The 20861-nt window shown below is 45.7% G+C and overlaps 1 protein-coding gene and 1 long non-coding RNA gene across 3 annotated transcripts in view; one reads left to right on the top strand and one right to left on the bottom strand.

The window, feature by feature from the left end:
• LCMT2 (leucine carboxyl methyltransferase 2) overlaps positions 1 to 1067 on the bottom strand; it is a 38859-nt gene extending 37792 nt beyond the window's left edge. For both annotated transcript variants that reach the window (XM_082498699.1, XM_082498698.1), the window contains exons 1-2: positions 1010 to 1067; positions 559 to 683 (exon numbers count right to left, since the gene is read on the bottom strand). In XM_082498699.1, coding sequence (XP_082354825.1) covers positions 559 to 683; positions 1010 to 1048 — 164 coding nt within the window. In that variant the 5' untranslated portion in view covers positions 1049 to 1067. The remainder of the gene's footprint in view (positions 1 to 558; positions 684 to 1009) is intronic.
• Positions 1068 to 1195: 128 nt separating this feature from the next.
• Positions 1196 to 19461, top strand: LOC309673447. The gene is made up of 4 exons (XR_014269316.1): positions 1196 to 1406; positions 8979 to 9027; positions 12689 to 12787; positions 18697 to 19461. It is a non-coding gene; the product is annotated as an uncharacterized lncRNA (long non-coding RNA).
• Positions 19462 to 20861: the final 1400 nt, after the last annotated feature.

Here is a 20861-nt window from a genome sequence, read left to right as displayed (position 1 = left end):
AAAACACGCTTGTGTCTTGCAAAGCTCCAGAGAAGACCCACTGGTCAGACACCACTGATTCAAAAGATAATATTGCTTCCCTAAGCCACCAAATACCTTACCGAAATTGTAACGCTCTTGAGAATTAATACGAAAAGCACTGACGTACTAACATTTTTAGCACATTAGTCTTCACATCTTATCTGAAGTAGTTTTCAGCAGCACTGAATACTAGAGGTAGGAACCAGTCCGGTGACATATTTTACTCAGGACAAAGCTTTCAATTTTTGCCCACAAGCCACGTAAAATTATACTACAGTCTGAAAAGGTGACATTACTGAGAGACTGTGCTCTGCAAGGTGCTACTCTGTCACTACACATACTTTCCTTAAAACGCATTTAAAACACCTGTGCCTTAAACAGCAGTGACAACTCGGAGGTCCGGGGAACGACTCGGGCCCCTCTGCCGCCCGACAGGAGGGGGGCCGCGCGCCCCCACGCGTGCCGGGCCCCGCCTGCCGGCGCAGGCACCCCGGGGCTCGGCAGCCACCGGAGCCCCGCGCAGCGCCTGCTCCTCACCGGTGGACAAGAGGGGCTCGCCGCCGCCGCCGCCCCACCAGGAGCTGCAGGAACCGGTCCTGGATGTAGCCCCGCGCCGCCGCCGAGCACTTGCTGACGGCGCTGCTGCCGCCGGTGCCCTGGACCTGCCGGAACAAGGACACAGCGCTGGCGCGAGACCCCGGCGCCAGTGCTCTCGACCGGCACCGCGGGCCCAGAAGCGCCCGGACTTACTGGGGCGGGACGGCGGGGCCGGGTAGCGCGGAGAGCGCCCCGAAGGGAGGGAAGGGCAGCTCCCCCCGGCGCCGCCGAACACCGCTCACGACCCAGCCTCCCTCCCCCGCCTCTGCCTCCCCTCGTTCCCCGAAGCCAGTTCAGGCTCCGACACCCGGGCCGGGGGCCCGCCTGCGCAGAGACACCCGACGGGTCCCCCGAGCGGAGGGGCGCCAGCGCCCGGCCGGGGATCACTCACGGCGGCGGGGCGCGGGCCTCCCGGACGCCCGCGGCCCATCCTGCGCGCACCGGCACGCCGCGCGGCAGCGGCGGGAAGGCCGAGGGCACGGCCGGACGCAGACGATGACGCACTGCGCGCGACGTCCGGCTCGACATCGCCAGGGGCGGGGAGCTGCCAGTGGAGCGCGCCCCCGGGCCCGCCCCGCCTCCCCCCATGCCGGTCACGCCCCCGGGCGACGGGCCCTGACTGTCCACCGCGGCGTGGGATCCCGGCCCCGGAGTCCCGGCCTGGCGGCACCGCTGACATCGCTGCCGCCGCCGGGCCCGGCGGACCCGCCAGCGCAGTCCTGTACCTGGGCCCGGTCGCGAGGGAGGACCAGGACCCCGTCGCCATGGCAACGGGTTGACTCCGCGCGGTAAGCGGAGGGGCGGTGGGAGAAGGGCTGTGTCAGGAGCAGGCTGCGGCGCTGCCCGGAGGGCGCGGCGCTCCCCGGGACAGGGTGTCCATCTTCTCGGGACAGGGTGCCTATCTTCTGACCAGGGTGCCCATCTTTTCAGGACAGGGTGCCCATCTTCTCAGTAGTTCTGAGGAGAAGGATCTGGGGGTCCTGGTAGACAGTAAATTATCCATGACCCAGTAATGTGCCCTTGCTGCCAAAAAGGCCAATGGAATCCTGGGCTGCATAGGGAAGAGTGTGTGGAAGACAACTTCCTAACACAGCATGATGTCCGAGCATGAACAGGTGCGAATTAGAGCTTGTCCCCCCAAGAAAGTGGCAGGACAATTAGCCCAGCTGAAGTGCATCTACACTAATGCACGCAGCATGGGGAATAAACAGGAGGAGCTGGAGGCCATTGTACAGCAAGGAAGCTATGATATAGTTGCCATCACAGAAACGTGGTGGGAGGACACACACAAGTGGAGTGCTGTAATCGATGGCTACCAACTTTTCAGAAGGGGTAGGCAAGGAAGGAGAGGTGGTGGGGTGGCCCTCTATGTTAGGGGCAGTTTTGAATGTCTGGAACTTAACAGTGTGAATGACAGTGTTGAGTGTATATGGATAAGAATTAAGGGGAAGGCCAATAAGGCAGACATCGTGATGGGAGTTTGTTATAGACCCCCTAATTAGGATGTAGAAACCGATGAAGTATTCTATAAGCAGCTGGCAGAGGTCTCACGATCATCTGCCCTTGTTCTTGTGGGGGACTTCAACTTCCCAGATGTCTGCTGGAAATACTACGCAGCAGAGAGGGAACAGTCCCGGAGGTTCCTGGAGTGTGTGGAAGACAACTTCCTAACACAGCTGGTGAAGGAGCCAACTAGGGGAAGTGCCCTACTGGACCTACTGTTTGTTAACAGAGAAGGTCTTGTGGGGGATGTAAAGGTTGGAGGTCATATTGGGCAGAGTGATCATGAAATGATAGAATTTTCAATTCTTGATGAAGCAAGGTGGGGAGCCAGCAGAACTGCCACCTTGGATTTCCGAAGGGCAGACTTTAGCCTGTTTGGAAGCATGGTCAAGAGTGTCCCTTGGGAGGCACTTTTGAAGGGCAAAGGTGCCCAGGAAGGCTGGGCATACTTCAAGCAGGTGCTCTTAGAAGCACAGGAGAAGGCCATCCCCATGTCTCGAAAAACGAGCGGACGGGGAAGAAGACCAGCCTGGCTAAATAGAGAGCTTTGGCTGGACCTCAGGAAAAAAAGGAAAGCTTACATTCTCTGGAAAAGGGGGTTGGCACCTTATGAGGGCTATCAAGATACAACAAAGCTATGTAGGGGGAAAATTAGAAGGGCCAAAGCTCAGTCAGAACTCAGCTTGGCCACTGCAGTTAAAGACAATAAGAAGAGATTCTTTCAGTATATCAATAGAAAAAGGAAGACTAGGGAAAATGTAGGCCCACTGATGAATGAGACGGGTGCCCTAGTGGTGGAAGACACAGAGGAGGCAGAGTTACTGAATGCCTTCTTTTCTTCGATCGTCACTGCTAAAGCTGTCCCTCACGAATCCCATACTCTGGAGGCAAAGGGGAAGGTGTGGAGAGAGAAAGATTTTCCCTCAGTTGAGGAGGACCGGGTCAGAGACCGCTTGGCCAAGCTGGACATTCATAAGTCCATGGGCCCTGACGGGATGCACCCGCGAGTGCTGAGAGAGCTGGCAGATGTTATTGCTAGACCACTCTCCATCGTCTTTGAAAGGTCATGGAGAACAGGAGAGGTGCCAGAGGACTGGAGGAAGGCTGACATCACTCTGATCTTCAAAAAAGGCAAGAAGGAGGACCCAGGGAACTACAGACCGGTTAGTCTCACCTCTGTCCCTGGGAAGGTAATGGAGCGACTCGTTCTGGATGTCATCTCCAAACACGTTGAGGAACAGGAAGTTATTGGAAGTGGTCAACATGGATTTACCAAGGGTAAATCATGCTTGACCAATCTGATAGCTTTCTATGATGTTATAGCTGGTTGGCTGGATGAGGGGAGAGTCGTAGATGTCATCTACCTTGACTTTAGCAAGGCTTTTGACACTGTCTCCCGTAACACCCTCATTAGGAAGCTGAGGAAGTGTGGGCTAGATGAGGCAACGGCGAGGTGGATTGAGAGTTGGCTGTGTGACAGAACTCAGAGGGTTATGATCAGCGTCACGGAGTCTAGTTGGAGGCCTGTAACCAGTGGTGTCCCCCAGGGGTCAATACTTGGTCCAATTTTGTTTAATGTATTCATTAATGACCTGGATGAGGGGACAGAGTGTATCCCCAGCAAGTTCGCTGATGATACCAAACTGGGTGGGGTGGCTGACACCCCAGAGGGCCGTGCTGCCATCCAGCGTGACCTGGACAGGCTGGAGAGCTGGGCAGAGAAGAACCTAATGAGGTTCATCAAAAGCAAGTGCAAGGTCCTGCACCTGGGGAGGAAGAATGCAAAGCACCAGTATAGGTTAGGGGCGGACCTGCTGGGAAGTAGTTCTGAAGAGAAGGATCTGGGGGTCCTAGTAGACAGTAAATTATCCATGACCCAGCAATGTGCCCTTGTTGCCAAAAAGGCCAATGGAATCCTGGGCTGCACAGGGAAGAGTGTGGCCAGTAGGTCGAAGGAGGTCATTCTCCCCCTCTACTCTGCACTGGTGAGGCTGCAACTGGAATACTGTGTCCAGTTTTGGGCTCCCCAGTTCAAGAGGGACAGGGAACTGCTGGAGCGAGTCCAGCAAAGGGCAACTAAGATGATGGAGGGATTGGAGCATCTCCCTTATGAGGAAAGGCTGAGAGAGCTGGGACTCTTTAGCCTGGAGAAGAGAAGGCTGAGGGGAGACCTTATTAATGCTTACAAGTATCTAAAGGGTGGGTTGGAGCCAGGCTCTTTTCAGTGGTTCCCAGTGACAGGACGAGGGGTAATGGGCACAAGTTAGAACATAGGAAGTTCCATTCAAATACACGGAAAAACTTCTTTACAGTGAGGGTGACAGAGCACTGGCACAGGCTGCCCAGGGAGGCTGTGGAGTCCCCTTCTCTGGAGATTTTCAAGACGCACCTGGATGCAGTCCTGAGTAATGTGCTCTAGGCAATCTTGCTTTAGCAGGGGAGTTGGACTAGATGATCTCTAGAGGTCCCTTCCAACTCTGAAACTACGTGATTTCGTGATCTCCTGACCAGGGTGCCCATCTCCCAGGACAGGGTGTCCATCTCCCTGAGCAGGGTGTCCATCTCCTGACCAGGGTGCCCATCTTTTCAGGACAGGGTGCCCATCTTCTTGGGACAGAATACCCATCTCCCAACCAGGGTGCCCATCTCCTGGGACAGGGTGCCATTCCCCCAGACCAGGGTGCCCATCTTCTCAGGACAGAATGCCCATCTCCTGGGACAGAGTGCCCATCTCCCGGGACAGGGTGCCCATCTCCCAGCCAGGGTGTGGAGCTGCTCCAGGGCATGATGCTGTTCCCTGGTGGTGTGCAGAGCTCAGTGGAGGCATGCAGAACTCTGTGCAGCGGGATCCACAGTAGTTCTGCCCATACTCTGCTCTCTGTGCTGCAGGGACTGGTGACTGCGTGTGTTTTGGGACAAGCTGGCAGTGTTGAGTACAAACAGGCAGGGCCATGGGAGTATCTGTGGTAGAAGAGGTGAATGTTTCAAGTTATTTCTCTGTATGATTTGTACTAGGAGTTGTAGAGGAGCCATGGTAGCCTGAACTATGTAAGATGTCACAAGTACTACACTTACTGTCCTATTCAGTGTCTCTACACATCTTGCACGACACAAATTACTATATTGTGCATTAAATAAGTTACAATCTCAAAATGTCACTTTTACAGAGAATAGGCAGTATGCATATTTCTAACTGGGACCCATAAAGCTCAATCCTCAGACCAGCGCTAGCATTTTATCAACAACAGCATGAAAATTTTTGTCTGAGGTGTACTTTATTAGTGTTGCCTTTTAAGGTGGTTCCTGGCATACCTGAAGTACCTAGTCCTAGCTGCTGCAGTTAGTGCGCAGGATACAGTACATTATGGTAGCTCCTATATTTCTATTTGTATTCTAGATGTGTGCACAGTTTCTGCAGAGATCAAGGCTTCCTTTTCCTCCAGGCTCCCTTTTCCTTGCTGTTCATCATTTTGTTGATCTTGTCACATTTCTGGGATCTGGAAATGATGTTTTGATTTAGTTACAGGTTAAGACTTACAGAGAATGCTAGCCCATCCTGCTGGCACTTCAGATCCTGCAGAATTTCCAATTACACTAGCATCCTGAGAATCATGATGGAAGAAAACACATGGCAGCAAATTGGGGAGCAGCCACTGAACTCACTGCATCCGGCTGTCCCAGGAAGTCCTTTCCAGTCCTATGTTTCTATATCCATAACAATCTTCTGTGCAAACTCTGTGAGCTGACACTGAGACATGAAATAGGCATCTCGGATCTAACACAAGAACAGACCCAAATAACTGGGGTTTTTTTGGAAGTGGGGTTGCTGGGAGGTTAGTTTCCTGTCCTCAGTGCAAGGCACCACATGGGTGCTCCAGGAAGGGAGTCTTTATATCAGATTTCCTTGGTGAAGGATGAGAAGGTGGTGTGCAGCCATTCTTGGGTCTGCGTGTCCAGTCCCTAGCTGTCACAGATAGAAAACCTTGTAATCACTCATAATTTTATCAGGCTCTAGTTTAGAAGCAGATGGGATTTTTGCTTCTATATCCTTCTTAGTTTGGGAGGATGTTTTGGAGCCTGATTGCTGTAATACCTAGAAATCTCCATATTTCTTGTTGCATGTATTAATGGCCAATTTATATCCATTTATTCTTGATTCACAGTTAGTCTTATTCTGAAATTGTTCCTTTACCTTTCTGTCACTGACTCCAAGTGTACAAGCAGACAGATTTATCACCTCTTGGTCTGTGTTTTGCCAGACTAAGGCTAGCTAAGCAAGTTCTGCTAGTGGGAAGTAGAAAGCTTTTAAATACATTTCTGAGAGGCGATGGATGCTGTGTGCAGAGGGTATGCTGTCACAGACCTGGCACTTCTCTCTGGTATGGACATCTTCACAGGCTGACATGGGGGAGGGCATGCCTCTTGCCTGGTGTTCGTGGGCAACCTTCCCCTGCCTGCTCTCTCCTCCCACTCCTCTGAGGATTCCCCTGGGGCTCTGCACGACATTCAAAGCGTGTGAGGAATGCACAGCTCACCCCAAATAACAGAAAACACATAGCAGAGCAGCACAGGCATCTAGGGGCCCCATGCTGCTCCCACCCCTAACTGGGCGGGCGGTCTGAGGAGAGGGGAGTACATAATGAAAAGCATTTGCTGCAGCAGCTATCTATAGTCTTTTGTGTTTGGGAGCAGGCAAGGGACAGGCGTGGCCTTGCCTGCCTGACCTCAGAGTTGACGTCAGAGAACCCCAAATGAATAACAGGGAGTGCTCCAGAGAGAGAAGCACAGCCAGGCTACCCAGCATGGAAGGTGAGACACCAGCATCACTAAATGAGAGAAGAGATAAAATGGGAGGTATTGTTCCCACAGAAGGGTACTCTGTATCCACAGCATCAAGACTCTGGCTTCAATTCAAGGTGGGACAAAGAAGTTTAGATCTTTCTATGGGCTGACTCAGCAACACAAAATCTGTGCTTCTGTTCTACTACAAGTATTTTCCCTTACCTGTTCTGCTTTCTTAGCCACTTGGATGCATGCTGAAGGTTATCAGTTGCAGTACAGTCTCTGTATCCGCCTGTACCTGGAAAACAGTTCTAGGAATGATAAGAAGGTTACAGATCTGTGTTGTGCTAAGCAGTAGGACTGTGCCTTAAAAATACTGCTGCCCGAAATATTTGGTTCTAACGCTACTGATATTGTCCTGTTGCTCTGAGTCATTGCAAGAGTGGAGGGCTAGTTTCACCTGCTGATCTAGGACAATGTGGTAAGAATTGGATCCAGGAGAACATATGGTATGAGTCGCAGATCTCGATAATGTTATTGTAATGTAATACCACAGAGAGGCCTCAGTGACAAGGCAAGGCCTTGACAGGCTAACATGGAAGTCTTGAGTGAACAACCTAAATACTTCACAAAATACATCTGTGCCATTAAAGAGGCTCTAATTGACAAAACAAGATACAACCATAGAATGGTTTGGGTTGGAGGAGACCTTTAATGGTCATCTACTCCACCTCCCTGCCATGAGCAGTGACATCTTTCACTGGATCAGGTTGCTTAAAGCCCCATCCAACCTGACTTTGAACACGGCCATGGGAACCAACTTCCTGGTCATTGGTAAGAATGTAAACATCTTAAAAAATCCATCACTGTCAAGGCAGATACTGTGATTTTCTCGTTCTTTGGTGTTCAATGGAATCTTTTCTCCTTCAAAAAGAGTGATGGAAAGGAACTTTAGAAGATATCCTTAGATACTAGTGGCAGTGACATTGGAAGTCGAGAGAAGAAACAATCATCCTGTGGCTTATCACAGAAGTTAGGAAGCGCAGGAAACAGTTGTAAGGACTTCTAAAAGGTAAAAGAAGTTATTTGTTTTATTGCCTTGTAGAGACTGTGCAGTAGAGAAGGGGGAACTGAGGTAAGGATATGGCTAAAATACTAACCCGGAGGGATAACATTTGCACTGGTATTATAATGGACTTAGATTTGTGAACCAACAGGGAGGGTGAAAAGAACCAGCTGAGGAGATGTGAGGACAAAGAATGTTGAGGTGGGGTTTTGTTTTTCTTTTGTTTTTGTTTTGCAGAGGTCTTGGACCAAAGGATCTTGGGGAATTACCAGTGCACTGATATTTATAGGATGAAAAGGATATGTCTTGTGGAATTGTTGGGACACTTAATACAATATCAGCCCGGGGCAAAATAGTAGAAGGGTTGACCACACGATGTAAGAGGGAGTGATGATTGCTATTAACTATACAACCAATATACATTTCTGAGCAAGATAATTATATGTCTGTTTGGAACACCACCAGTGGATATATGTTGATATCTTAGGAGGTTTGCTTCCCTGTTTTATTCCCACACAATATTGTGGTCTTTTAAAATATCCTTGTTAATAATTCAGAACTTCATTAAATAATGTTGTCCATTCCATGTTAAAGAACAAGAGCTTGACATTAGGCACTGCTATGATCAGCTCTTTTTGAAAAACTACCAGAGCATTCCGAAAAATATCTTAAAGTCTGCTTGCAGGAGGGTCCTCATACGCTTCACATCAAGTGATACCGACTCCCATTCTGCCTTTCACCTGCTTGGTGGGAGGCACTCTTCATCTCCTTACCCACTACAGAGTTCCTGTACTACCTGCTGCTTTCCACATTTTAACACATTACCAAATGTATCCATTGCATTTATATTCAGTGATTCTCTGCATTTTGTGAATAAGCACGAGTTGGGGTAAAGCACCCGTGATACTTCTGATAAACTGATATGGCATGTCATGCTGTATTGCACTTATGTTCGTGCTATTCAAAGACCTTATCATATCATCTCAATTTGCTTTTTCTCTCTGAACAGGTCGAACTCCAGTTTGAGTTATTGTTCAGTGTGGACTTTTTTCAAAGAGGTATGAGCAAGATAGGAGCCTTTAACTTCCACTGAGGGAAGTTTGAAAAGTAACCTTTCTGCCTGTGTTGAAGGGCCTGATGTATGGGGGTGCTGCTCCTTAAGCTGCTTTAATCAGCAGACTCCAGCCTCCCTCCCCAGGGCTCCCATTGCATTTTAGAGAAAAAGACCCTGCCTTGTTCTTCTCTCCAAATGCAAAAACTATACACTGGCTGTTTCATAGTTTCTTTGGTGACTTCAAAGCCTTCAAAAACCTGGCTCTTATATTGTTTCCTTCTCAAATCTCTGTCTCAATTCCCTGTCTGTAAAATGGGGATAAAACCAAATTTCATACCTCCAAGGGGGCAAGCATGAGGAAAAAAAGGGAATTTTAGCACATCGCAGAGACATAAGGGATTTCTGTAAGGCATTTGTCAGCAGTACATGAAGAGCTGATTAAACACTGAGCAGTAATTCACCAACTTTTGACTTAAACTCACTGTATTTTACAATAAATGATTTTCAGTCAGCAGGGTTGTTTCTAGAAGAGTTCCACAGAGCAGATCACAGTTACAGATTGGTGGCTGTGTCTTGGAAAGCAGGAATGAAAGGATTTATTGGTTGCATTAGATGACCAATAGTATATGAGTTTTCAGTTTGATGAAATAGCTAGACCAAAAGGTATTTTGAAGAGTATATAAAAAGGACAATATCAGAATAGAATAGAATAGCATAGAATAGAATAGAATAGAATAGAATAGAATAGAATAGAATAGAATAGTTCAGTTGGAAGGATCCTACAACAATCATCTAGTCCAACTGAAAAGCATTGGTATTACATATGTATATTTCATTAGTATAATGATTACTGGCATAATGTCAGTGTTCTGGGATCAGCATTTCAAACCCATTCTGGTTACAAGTTGAAAGGAGTTCTGGTCTGAGGTCTCTCCTACCTTCAGAGATTGAAGTATTATTCAAGTAAAGGGCACAAACTTGAATATAGGAAGTTCCATCTTAACATGAGGAGGAACTTCTTTACTTTGAGGGTGGCAGAGCACTGGAACAGGCTGCCCAGAGAGGTTGTGAAGTCTCCCACTCTGGAGACATTCAAAACCCGCCTGGGTGCCGTCCTGTGCAACCTGCTGTAGGTGACCCTGCTCTGTCAGGGTGGTTGGACTAGATGATCCAGACGTCCCTTCCAATCCTGACCATTCTGTGATTCTGTGATTGAAGGCACAGAGTCTCTTAAATTTTAAAATGGTTGTAAAATTAACCAGCATGGAACTACAACAGGACTTTCAAAGAATGAAGTCCTGTCTGTATTTGGACTGTGAGTAAATTTAGTCAGGGTCCCAGGTATGTGATGCCTTCTGTGTTCTTCTGGCAGGTGACATTATTTCTTACCAATTTCCTGATGTTTCAAAGATCACCAGTATTAGATCGCCATGTTTGCCAACAGACATAGTGCTGCTTTCCCCAAACTAGAATTCCCCATGCACATGATGTTAAAACCAGAATCACAGTCACCAATTTCTTCCTAGGAGGCTCAGATGAACAAGACTACCAAAGGGAAAGTATCTCTCCAGTGTCCTAACCCCCAGTTCTGCAACTTCCCATTCTCTCAGCTTCATCTTGCTATTATCTCTGCTCCCAAGAACTCATAACCTAACACAGACATCTAACCAGTCTCCAGGGAGTCTCTGGTCCATGAATTTGGCCTTGTTTATAGCATCTGGGCCACAATGTCATCACTTTGGGGCCCCACACATAGATGGCAAGGGAGGAAACAATATAAATTATGCTGGCCCCGGCTTTCTTGTGGTGAGATCTGTACTTGCCAGAAACTTCTAGCCTTTGTTTTGGGCTGGGGCTGGGTTTCATAATGGAGAGAGAGGCACCCTTCTATTCTGAATGGAGAAAGCAGTACCAAGGAAGGTTTTAATTATGTCCCATCAGTGCAGAGCGGCCAGGCTGCTTGCAGTTGCAGGAGATGATGAACACTACAGTCCCAGTACAGTCTATTACAGTGAGAAGGACTGCAGGAATAGAGCCTGTTATTACCCCATAGGAAAGGGGTTCTTGTTGGAGGATGAGACCAATTCTTAGTAAGATCCAGAATGAAGCTCTTCCCAAAGTCGAGAGGGCTCCCTCTGCCAGACTCAGAGAAACAGAGTAAAGCAAACACCAACTAGAAATGGAAGGGAAGCACAACAGGCTTTTGTCACCTTTGTCCCATCTCGCAACTCTGCTTGAGGTGACATTGTACTATGGAGAATGGCACTCTGGGCTTGTCCTTCTAGGCTGTCCTAAAGACTAATGTAGAGCTTGGGCTACTGCTGTTCATAACCTAGCAGGGAATGTTGCAAATGTGGAATATGTTCTTGTCTTCGTTTTTATGCCTTGCCTTGCAATCATGCTCTTTACCTCCAGGGTAGCCTGGTACAGGCCAGCACTTTGGGGTCCTGCTATGAAAATTATCTGCTGAGCATTTTTCAAATGCTTTGAGGGAGGGTTCTTGTTTATGTGCCCTTCATACTTTTTTATTCCTCCTGTCTTGCTGATGCTAATTCTCCATCTTGTTACTCTTATCTGTTAGTGGTTCACATTACCTTTGCTAGATCCTTTCTCTGCCTTGTTTTTGCTTTACGATTGTAAGTATAAATCTAAATCCTGTATCCCTATTGCAAGAGCTGCTAGTTCCTTCCCTCACCCTTAGTTTGATTAATATTTCCTTCCATCTATTCTGCTTACTCATCAGGTCATGTTGCTGATTTTAACACAACCTTGCCTTCTCCTGCTGTTTTAAAATGCCCTGTGTAAAAAATGCATCTGTCCCTGGCATCTTCATGGCCTCCCTATGTCCTGAGTCCTTCAGAGACTTCAATGCCTTTATTCGACATTTCTCAAGGTCTAAACTCCTGATGGATCATATTGCTTGAATCAGGTGCTGTGAGGGAATGCTGCACTGCTGCTTTTCTAGTGCCGCTTCTTCCCCTACCCTGCTTCCTTCCCTCTTTTCCTCTTCAGAGCAGTGCTGTGTTCAGCTTTTGTGTTGCTGTCACCAGGTCCACCCTGCCAGCCTTTCTCTCTTTCAATTTCTTGCTCTTTCTCTTCTGCTCACAGTCATTGCTCACACTTCTCCACTGGCTAATTCTCTTCATGCTCTGTTGTCCTCTACCCTTGATTCATTTTCCCCTTCTCTTCCATTACAAACTCAACTGTCAGTTGAGTCCTCAGCCCTTACACACTCCTGGGATGTCTTTCACCTCCTGCACTGTTACTAACAAACTGTCATAAATAGGCTGAGTTCTGCCACTTCACTGCCTTTCCTCCCAGTCTTGTTTTTCCATCATCCTAGTTTAAAATAGGAAGGTTCAAAGTTTTACTTACTCCCTTGTCCTCAATTTCAGTTTCCTTTAGCTTGTCTTAGCTCATTCGTCAAACTCTTTCCTCCGCCTGCTTTCAATTCTTTCTTTGTAAGAGCTCTCTGCTTCCTCCCACAGGAAAGGAACAAGAAATAACCTCTTCTTTCTCTTTGCCTTGCTTTCATTCTTCTTCACTTTCTTCTCCCCATCACAAATGCTGAAATTTCTTACCTACTTTATTCTGTTATTATAATCCCAGGTAACACGTTCTGAGTATTTCAAATGCAATTATGTGACTCTCATCTTTTGCTCTAGAAAGGAAGATGAAGTTTGTAGATGGTACTTTTACAACGAATATTGAGTTTGCAGCACAATGGGCTCTGGACGTCAACCTCCAAGGCTACAGTATACAATGTGAGTGAGACATAAAACCTGTGATGCTCAAAATCACTCAGGCACACAGCAAATGCTGTGAGATGTATTAATTTTCTGTAAATTACACTTAAACCTTATATTTTGCTTCTTTATTTATTTGAGAAATAAAGAAGCAATAGTAAGCATAAAACAGAAGACCTGTAGTTGTGTGTAGTGTAGGTGAGGGATAATGTTTCTCAGAATTACAGGGTTCCAAAAGCTGCATATTGTTCATTCTGTCAGATGGCTGTGGCAGAGGATGCTAAAGCCACTGCACATCCCAATGTTTCTTAGGTGAGTGATGTTGGATATGTTGTCTTTCTAAGTGCAGATCTGGACACTGAATGGAACAGACCTGGGAAAGTGCTAAGAAGAGTCTTTTGCCTTTGACAGTAATAAAACCAGAAAATATTATTTTTGTTCTAGATTAGAACAGAATAGTTCCACTTGGAAGGGACCTACAGTGATCATCTAGTCCAATTGCCTGACCACTTCAGAGTTGGCCAAAAGTTGAAGCATTAAGGCATTAAGGGTACTGTCCAAATACCTCACTAGGAAGCCTGTTCCAGAGTTTGACCACCTGTTCTGTAAAGAAATATTTCCTAATGTCCAGTCTAAACCTGTCCTGATGCAGCTTTGAGCCAATCCCAAATGTCCTGTCTCTGGATACCAGGGAGAAGAGATCAGCAGCTCCCTCTCCATGTCCCCTCCTCAGGAAGCTGTAGAGAACAATGAAGTTGCTCCTCAGTCTCTTTTTCTCCAGACTAGACAAACCCAGAGTCCTTAGTTTTAACAGAGTCCTTAGCTGCTCCTCAGAGGACATGCCTTCCAGCTCCTTTGTCAGCTTTGATGCCCTCCTCTGGACGCATTCAAGTACCTTAGCATCCTTCTTAAATTGCAGGGCCCAGAACTGCACACAGTGAGGTGAGACCACACCATCAGTAAATACAGCGGGATAATCCCCTTTCTTGACCTTCTGGTTATGCTGTGCTTGATGCATCCCAGGATGCTGTTTGCCCCGCCGGTGCCAGGGCACACTGCTGACTCATGTTGACCCTGCTGCCAACCAGCAGTCCCAGGTCCCTTTCTGCAGGGCTGCTCTCCAGACACTCCTCTCCCAATTTATACTTGTGTCCTGCATTACTCCATCCTAGGGGCAGAATCCAGCATTTGTTTTTGTTAAATTTCATGCCATTGATGATTGCCCAATGCTCTGATCTATCTAGATCCTTCTGCAAGGCCTCATTTCCCTCAAGAGAGTAAACAGCACCTCCCAGTTTAGTATCATCAGCGGACTTACTAACGGTGCATTCAACTCCTGCATCCAGATCGTTGATAAAAGTATTGAACAGAAGTGGCCCTAGGACTGAGCCCTGAGGAACACCGCTGGTGACCAGTTGCCAGCCAGATGTAGCTCCATTCACTACAACCCTTTGATCCCTGCTGTTCAGCCAGTGCTTCATCTAGCGCACCGTGTACTTGCTCATCCCACAGTTGGGCAACTTGACCAGAAGGATGCTGTGAAGGACAGTATCAAAAGCCTTACTAAAATCCAGAAAAACTGCATTCACCACCTTCATCCACTCGGCAGGTGACCTTATCATAGAAGGGTATCAAATTAATTAGGCAGTACTTTCACTTTGTGAGCCCATTTTGGTTGTGCCTGATAATTGCCTTGTCCTTTAAATGCCTTTCAGTAGCACCCAGTATGATCTTCTCCATAATTTTTCCAGGTACTGAGGTTAGACTAACAGGTCTGTAGTTTCCTGGGTCTTCCCTCATCCTTCTAAAGTGGAATTACGTTGGCTAACTTCCAGTCAGCAGGGACCTCCCCAGGCTCGCAAGACCTCTGGTAGATGATTGAGAGGGGTCCTGCTGTAACAGCCACTAACTCCTTCAGTACTCTGGGATGAATCCCATCAGGCCCCATAGAGTTGTGAACATTCAACTGATACAACCGGTCCCTTACAATTTCAGTGTCCACAAATGGAAAGTCACTGTTCCTACAGTCGCGTTCCTCCAACTCAGAGGACCAGTCAGCCCAAGGTCTATCATTAGCATTAAAGACTGAGGCAAAAAAATCATGGAAAGCATTCTGTAAGTCCTCTTTCAGCATTAGAGGTAATTGGTGCAGCCCATCTAGAATAGGAAACAAGAGTGCTGAAAACTTCAGTCTAGTCTCAAACATCTTTCAATGTGCATGAAAGAAAGAAGTAGAGCATGCCAGGGCCAGATGAAATCAGGAAGCACCCAGCTTACATATCATACTTCAGGAAGCAAAGGCATAAGCAAGGTCTCTCCCTTGGTGTCCAAGCCTGGAGAGAGATACTTCACACAGGAATGAATTCCAAATGAACAGTGATGGCCATCCACTATTCTGCCTCCTTACCACCCACCCATTTTCTCAGCCATGCTAACATTAGATCAAAAGCCTCACAATTGTAACAGTGGCACGTAATATTCAAGTCAGCTGCACAAGTCAGCCTTAATGAGAGAGAAAGCAGGAGAGCTCTTAAATGCCCTGCCTCCTGGTAGATCAATACCTGAGTACGTAAAAATTATTCTTGCTCTACAACATGCTAACAGGCAACTTTTGGAGAGTTGCTGTTCTAAGAAAAAGACCCACACAGTTCAGATTCACATAGAATTATAACAAGAGGAATTAGGGCACAAGAATAGAGAGAAAAACAAGAAGTGTTAGAAAAGAGTCTCTTGCAAGGGGAAGGGCTGTGAAGCATTAGAAGGTGACTTGCTACAGGATTCTATGATGCAGCTCAAAAGCATCTGAACTAGCAACAGCAGCACACCCTACATTAACAGTAGGCATCATTCGCTGGCCAATGTGCATTCTTCTGTCTCTAGCAAATGTTTCTGTAACCTGCTGCAAAGAAACTACTGTAATACCTGCAGCATCATCAGAGTTAAGCTGAGCATTACTCAGTGATGATCAGGATACACCCACAAAATTAAATCTTGCCCTCCCTCTGCACAATACCAGCTCAAAGCCTCCAGATCAAGAATAGACACATTGGATGTTTTACCTTTTGAACTGATGTCTTCATTTATGGGTATGCATTTCATATCCCTCTATATACATGTGGTGGGCATTTCTTAAACTGATGGCAATAATAAAAGAAAAACTTTTAATGTGAGAAATTTTATGCCCAAATCCTCAGTATTTTTTTTTTTTTTTCAAAAATTAAGATAGAAGAAAATTATATTTCACTTTCTCATAAAACAAAGAAAAGGTGTTCCAGTCTGTGTAGAAAGTTGCTAATGGCATTCTGAGGAAGTGTCATGATATGCTTCCTCTTTTCTTGTGTTTTTCTAGGTATGTGCTGTCAAAGAGAGGACACTAGGCTAGATGGATCTTTGGCCTAACATACCATGACTATTCTAATGTATATGTTACAATACATATATATTAGGATAATATATATTTGTATACATATATTTATAATTTTTCTATATAAACATACATATATACACCACCATCCCATACACACCACCACCCCATACACACCTCTTAGCTTTGTCAGTACTTTTTCTAAGGCATTTTTTTCTCTTTTGGATACTGATGGAGAACATGACAGCTCTTTGGGGGGTATTGTTGGTTTACTGGAGGGCTTTTTTGCCTGCAATTTTAGAACTGAATAGATAGATGTAAGGACTTGCAACACTCCAAGAGTTTGCCAGCTCTCCTTTTTGTATAACACAAACACTCATGCTCTTGAGAAATATTGTGAAGTTTTTATTTTATAAGACATCTCATCTTCCAGGAAAAAAAAAAAGGTGTCTGTATCGAATCATAGAAAGACGCTTAGTGTGTAAATATAGGCTGTTGAAATAATACTGATTTTTGAGGATGGTGGGGGAGAAAGAACCCCTGAAAGCTAAGTTTCAACCATTTCTTGAACAAAGTGTTTGTTTTAATGAAATCAGTGCAGCTTCACTGAGTTACACTTGCTATGGCAACACACTTCTGAAGAGATAGAAATGATACTCAAACTGCCAGTGGAATTACAGAGATGAGTTATCATCTAACAGAGCCAAAAAAAATCTGGGGTTTTCTGATTCCTCTACAGTTGTGACCCCTGTTCACATGATTTTACTTTGAACACTTTTGCAGGATTTTCAGTTCCATGATGAATGGAGAATGCTTAAGTTGGTTAAATCATATTTTGCCTTTATTAAAGAACCACAGAACCTCAGCTGGGGCAATCCCCAGTATCACAGTATCACAGTATCACAGTATGCTAGGGATTGGAAGGGACCTCAAAAGATCATCTAGTCCAATCCCCCTGTCGGAGCAGGAACACCTAGATGAGGTTGCACAGGAAGGCGTCCAGGCGAGTTTTGAATGTCTCCAGAGAAGGAGACTCCACAACCTCCCTGGGCAGCCTGTTCCAGTGCTCTGTCACCCTCACTGAGAAGAAGTTTCTTCTCAAATTTAAGTGGAACCTCTTGTGTTCCAGCTTGAATCCATTACCCCTTGTCCTATCACTGGTCGCTACTGAGAAGAGCCTGGCTCCATCCTCATGACATTCCCCCTTTATATATTTATAAACGCTAATAAGATCACCCCTCAGTCTCCTCTTCTCCAAACTAAAGAGACCCAGCTCCCTCAGTCTTTCCTCATAAGGGAGATGCTCCACTCCCTTAATCATCTTAGTTGCCCTACGCTGGACTCTCTCCAGCAGCTCTCTGTCCTTCTTGAACTGAGGGGCCCAGAACTGGACACAATATCAATACAGACCGGGGGATGACTGGATTGAGAGCAGCCCTGCAGAGGACTTGGCAACACTGGTGGATGAAAAATTGCACATGAGCCAGCAATGTGCGCTTGCATCCCGGAAAGCCAATCGTATCCTGGTCAAGGATACGATATCCAGGTTGAGGAAGGTGATTCTTCCCATCTACTCTGCTCTGGTGAGACCCCACCTGGAGCAATGCATCCAGTTTTGGGTTCCCCAGCACAACACAGACAAGGATGTGTTAGAGTGGATCCAGAGGAGGGCCACAAAAATGATCAGAGGGCTGAATCACCTCTCCTATGAAGAAAAGCTGAGGGAGTTGGGGCTGCTTAGCCTGGAAAAGAGAAGGCTCCAAGGACACCTTATTGTGACCTTTCAATACTTAGAGGGCGATTATAGGAAAGACTGAGAGAGACTTTTTGCAAGGGCCTGTAGTGACAGGACAAGGGGTAATGGTTTTAAACTAAAACAGGGTAGATTCAGATTAGATCTAAGCAAGAAATTCTTTGAGTGGAGAGACACTTGAACAGATTGCCCCAAGAAATTGTGGATGCTCCATCCCTGGAGGTGTTCAAAGTCAGGTTGGATGGGACTTTGAGCAAACTGATCTAGTGAAAGATGTTCCTGCCCATGGCAAGGAGGTTGAACTATATGATCTTTAAATGTCCCTTTCAACCCAGACCATTCTGTGATAATCACAAAAACACAGAATCACCGAATGGTGCACAGAATGGACCTTTTGAAGTCATCTTGTCCAAGCCCCATGCTCATGCAGGATCAGTGAACTATAGATCTCCTCAGTAAGCTTCTTTAGACTCATAGGTGCAAATCAATTTGGCCCATTGATTTAAAAAACATTTATTATTGCTAGTCTACTGTTTATTGTCACCTAATGTTTTCATCTTGTGTCTCACACATACAAAAGAGAATTTTGACCAACTATTTATTGTCTCCAGGTAACAGTCTGCCCTATGCTGGATTTCTTGTGTTCTTAGTTTTCTTCAAAAACAAAAGTGTACCATTTTTGTTATCTTTATTCATGTCAGGGTTTTATTCTTTCTTTTTCCCTTGGCTTCAGTTTTACGTGACCTAGGAATTATGTCACTTAGAAATTATCTATTTCCCCTTACCAATTGTCTCTTTTTCTATTTGCAGGATACAGATTTGACATTGCCAAGCAGATAAGCAGATATGTTCCCATAATTAAAGCTGCTTTTTTTTTTTTTGCAATTCATGGTAAAGTAACACTGAATATTCTTATCCTTGAAAGCCTTGAATCTTGTCGACCCTTTTGTTATATTGTGTTGCAATTATAAGATCTATAGTCTAATTGTAACCGTGGGTTTTATCCTCAGAACAGTACAATTCAAATTAATCTGGGATACAGTTGCTAGCATTCATAAATCATAAAACCACCAAAGGAGTACTGTGAATCAGTCTGTCATCTTGTAAAATACATGCTATAGAACTTCCCTGATTTATATTTTCCTTGACTTACTAATAAACTTTTGGGGGAAAAAAAAAAAAAAAAAAAAAACAACAACAAAGCAAAACCACACACACACACATTTTGATTCAGGAGTTACCAATGACCAGAAATTCACAATATCATTAGTTAAATTGTTCATATTGTTAATTACTTGGGCTCTTAAAAGTTTGTATCCTGCTTTTGAGTTGAATTGATCTATTCTATAAAACTCTGTCCAGGACCATTTTGCATTCTGTTACAATCAGGCTAACAGACCTGTAATTGTTCAAAATACTTTTGAAGAAATCTCTTCCTAAATATAGGTGTTGGATTAGATATTTACTAAATGTTTCACCTCTAATCTGCTAGAATTGGTTAAAAATTGCTTCCATGATCAATTGATGCAGGTACGTATGCCCATTCTTTCCATTCTGGGATGCAGAGGCAATATAAGAACCAAATTAAAATTAAATGCTAATTGTTTCTATATGAGAAATAAGGATTTTCATATCCTTATTACTACTAGCACATGTCCTTTTGAAACCATGCTTCTCAGGTGTAAAAATGAACCTCTTTTCCATTTTTATAGATTCTAAGTTTATCTTTATTATCTTTTTCAAGCAGTTATTCATACAGGGAAGTCTGGTGCCTTAGCCAATGAAAGCATCATACTGGGGCTCAGTTCAACAGCAACAATGACAACAAACAAAGCAAAAAACCTGCTTGAAATTTTAGATTCTTAAAACATGGAATGGGATTCAGAGTCCTGAAGTACTGTAACACTGCATGAGAGAGTGCTCTAGCTTCAAAGGGAATACCAAGAAACACCTTAGCCAATGCGCTAGAATCCACCAACCATGTGAAAGCTTTCATTGTTTGGGAGGGCAGTATTGGTGTGATATGGCTGTTGGTAAGTGGTGTGGTGATATTTCAGTGATTTGGTATGTGAGATGAGGAGAAAGCTGGAAATCAAGAACACATCATGTAGATAATTGTGATAATGGGATTTATGTGGGATGATCATGTCTATTATCTGTCCCAAGTAGCAACAGACAGCTTGTCTGTGATTTCTGAGAGAGCTCTTCATGCACAAGTAGCAGTTCAAGGTAGTATTACCAATTTGCATTGATGCAGGGCGAAATGCAAATGCTGCTGGGATTTCAGATCAATCCAGATTGTCTGTATCCCCTACTTTATATCGGGCCATCAGTTCAGGTTTTCCTGAACTGATGGCCCGATATAAAGTAGGGGATACAGAGCTCTTTGGCGAGGTGGACACGCTAGAGGGGAGGGATGGCATCCAGAGGGACCTGGACAGGCTGGAGAGGTGGGCCCAAGCCAACCTCATGCAGTTCAACAAGGCCAAGTGCAAGGTCTTCCATCTGGGTCGGGGCAATCCCAAGCATAAATACAGGCTCGGTGGGGAATGGCTGGAGATCAGCCCTGAGGAGAAGGATCTGGGGGTGCTGATTGACGAGAAGCTCAACATGAGCCAGCAATGTGCGATTGCAGCCCAGAAGGCCAACCGTATTCTGGGCTGCATCCAAAGAAGTGTGGCCAGCAGGTCAAAGGAGGTGATTCTGCCCCTCTACTCCACTCTCATGAGACCCCACCTGGAACACTGCATCCAGCTCTGGAGTCCCCAACATAAGAAGGACATGGGCCTGCTGAAGCGTGTCCAGAGGAGAGCCACGAGGATGATCCAAGGGCTGGAGCACCTCTCCTATGAGGCCGTAGGCAGGGACACCTGATGTCAAGTTTAAGGAAGATATTTTTGTGCTAACAATGAAATAATCATATAATCCTAGAATGGTTTAGGTTGGAAAGGACCTTGAAGATCATGGAGTTCTAA

Source organism: Vanellus vanellus (assembly GCF_965231255.1).
Source record: "Vanellus vanellus genome assembly, chromosome: 1".
Taxonomy (NCBI): Eukaryota; Metazoa; Chordata; class Aves; order Charadriiformes; family Charadriidae; genus Vanellus; species Vanellus vanellus.
This window is presented reverse-complemented; position numbering and strand designations above follow the sequence as displayed.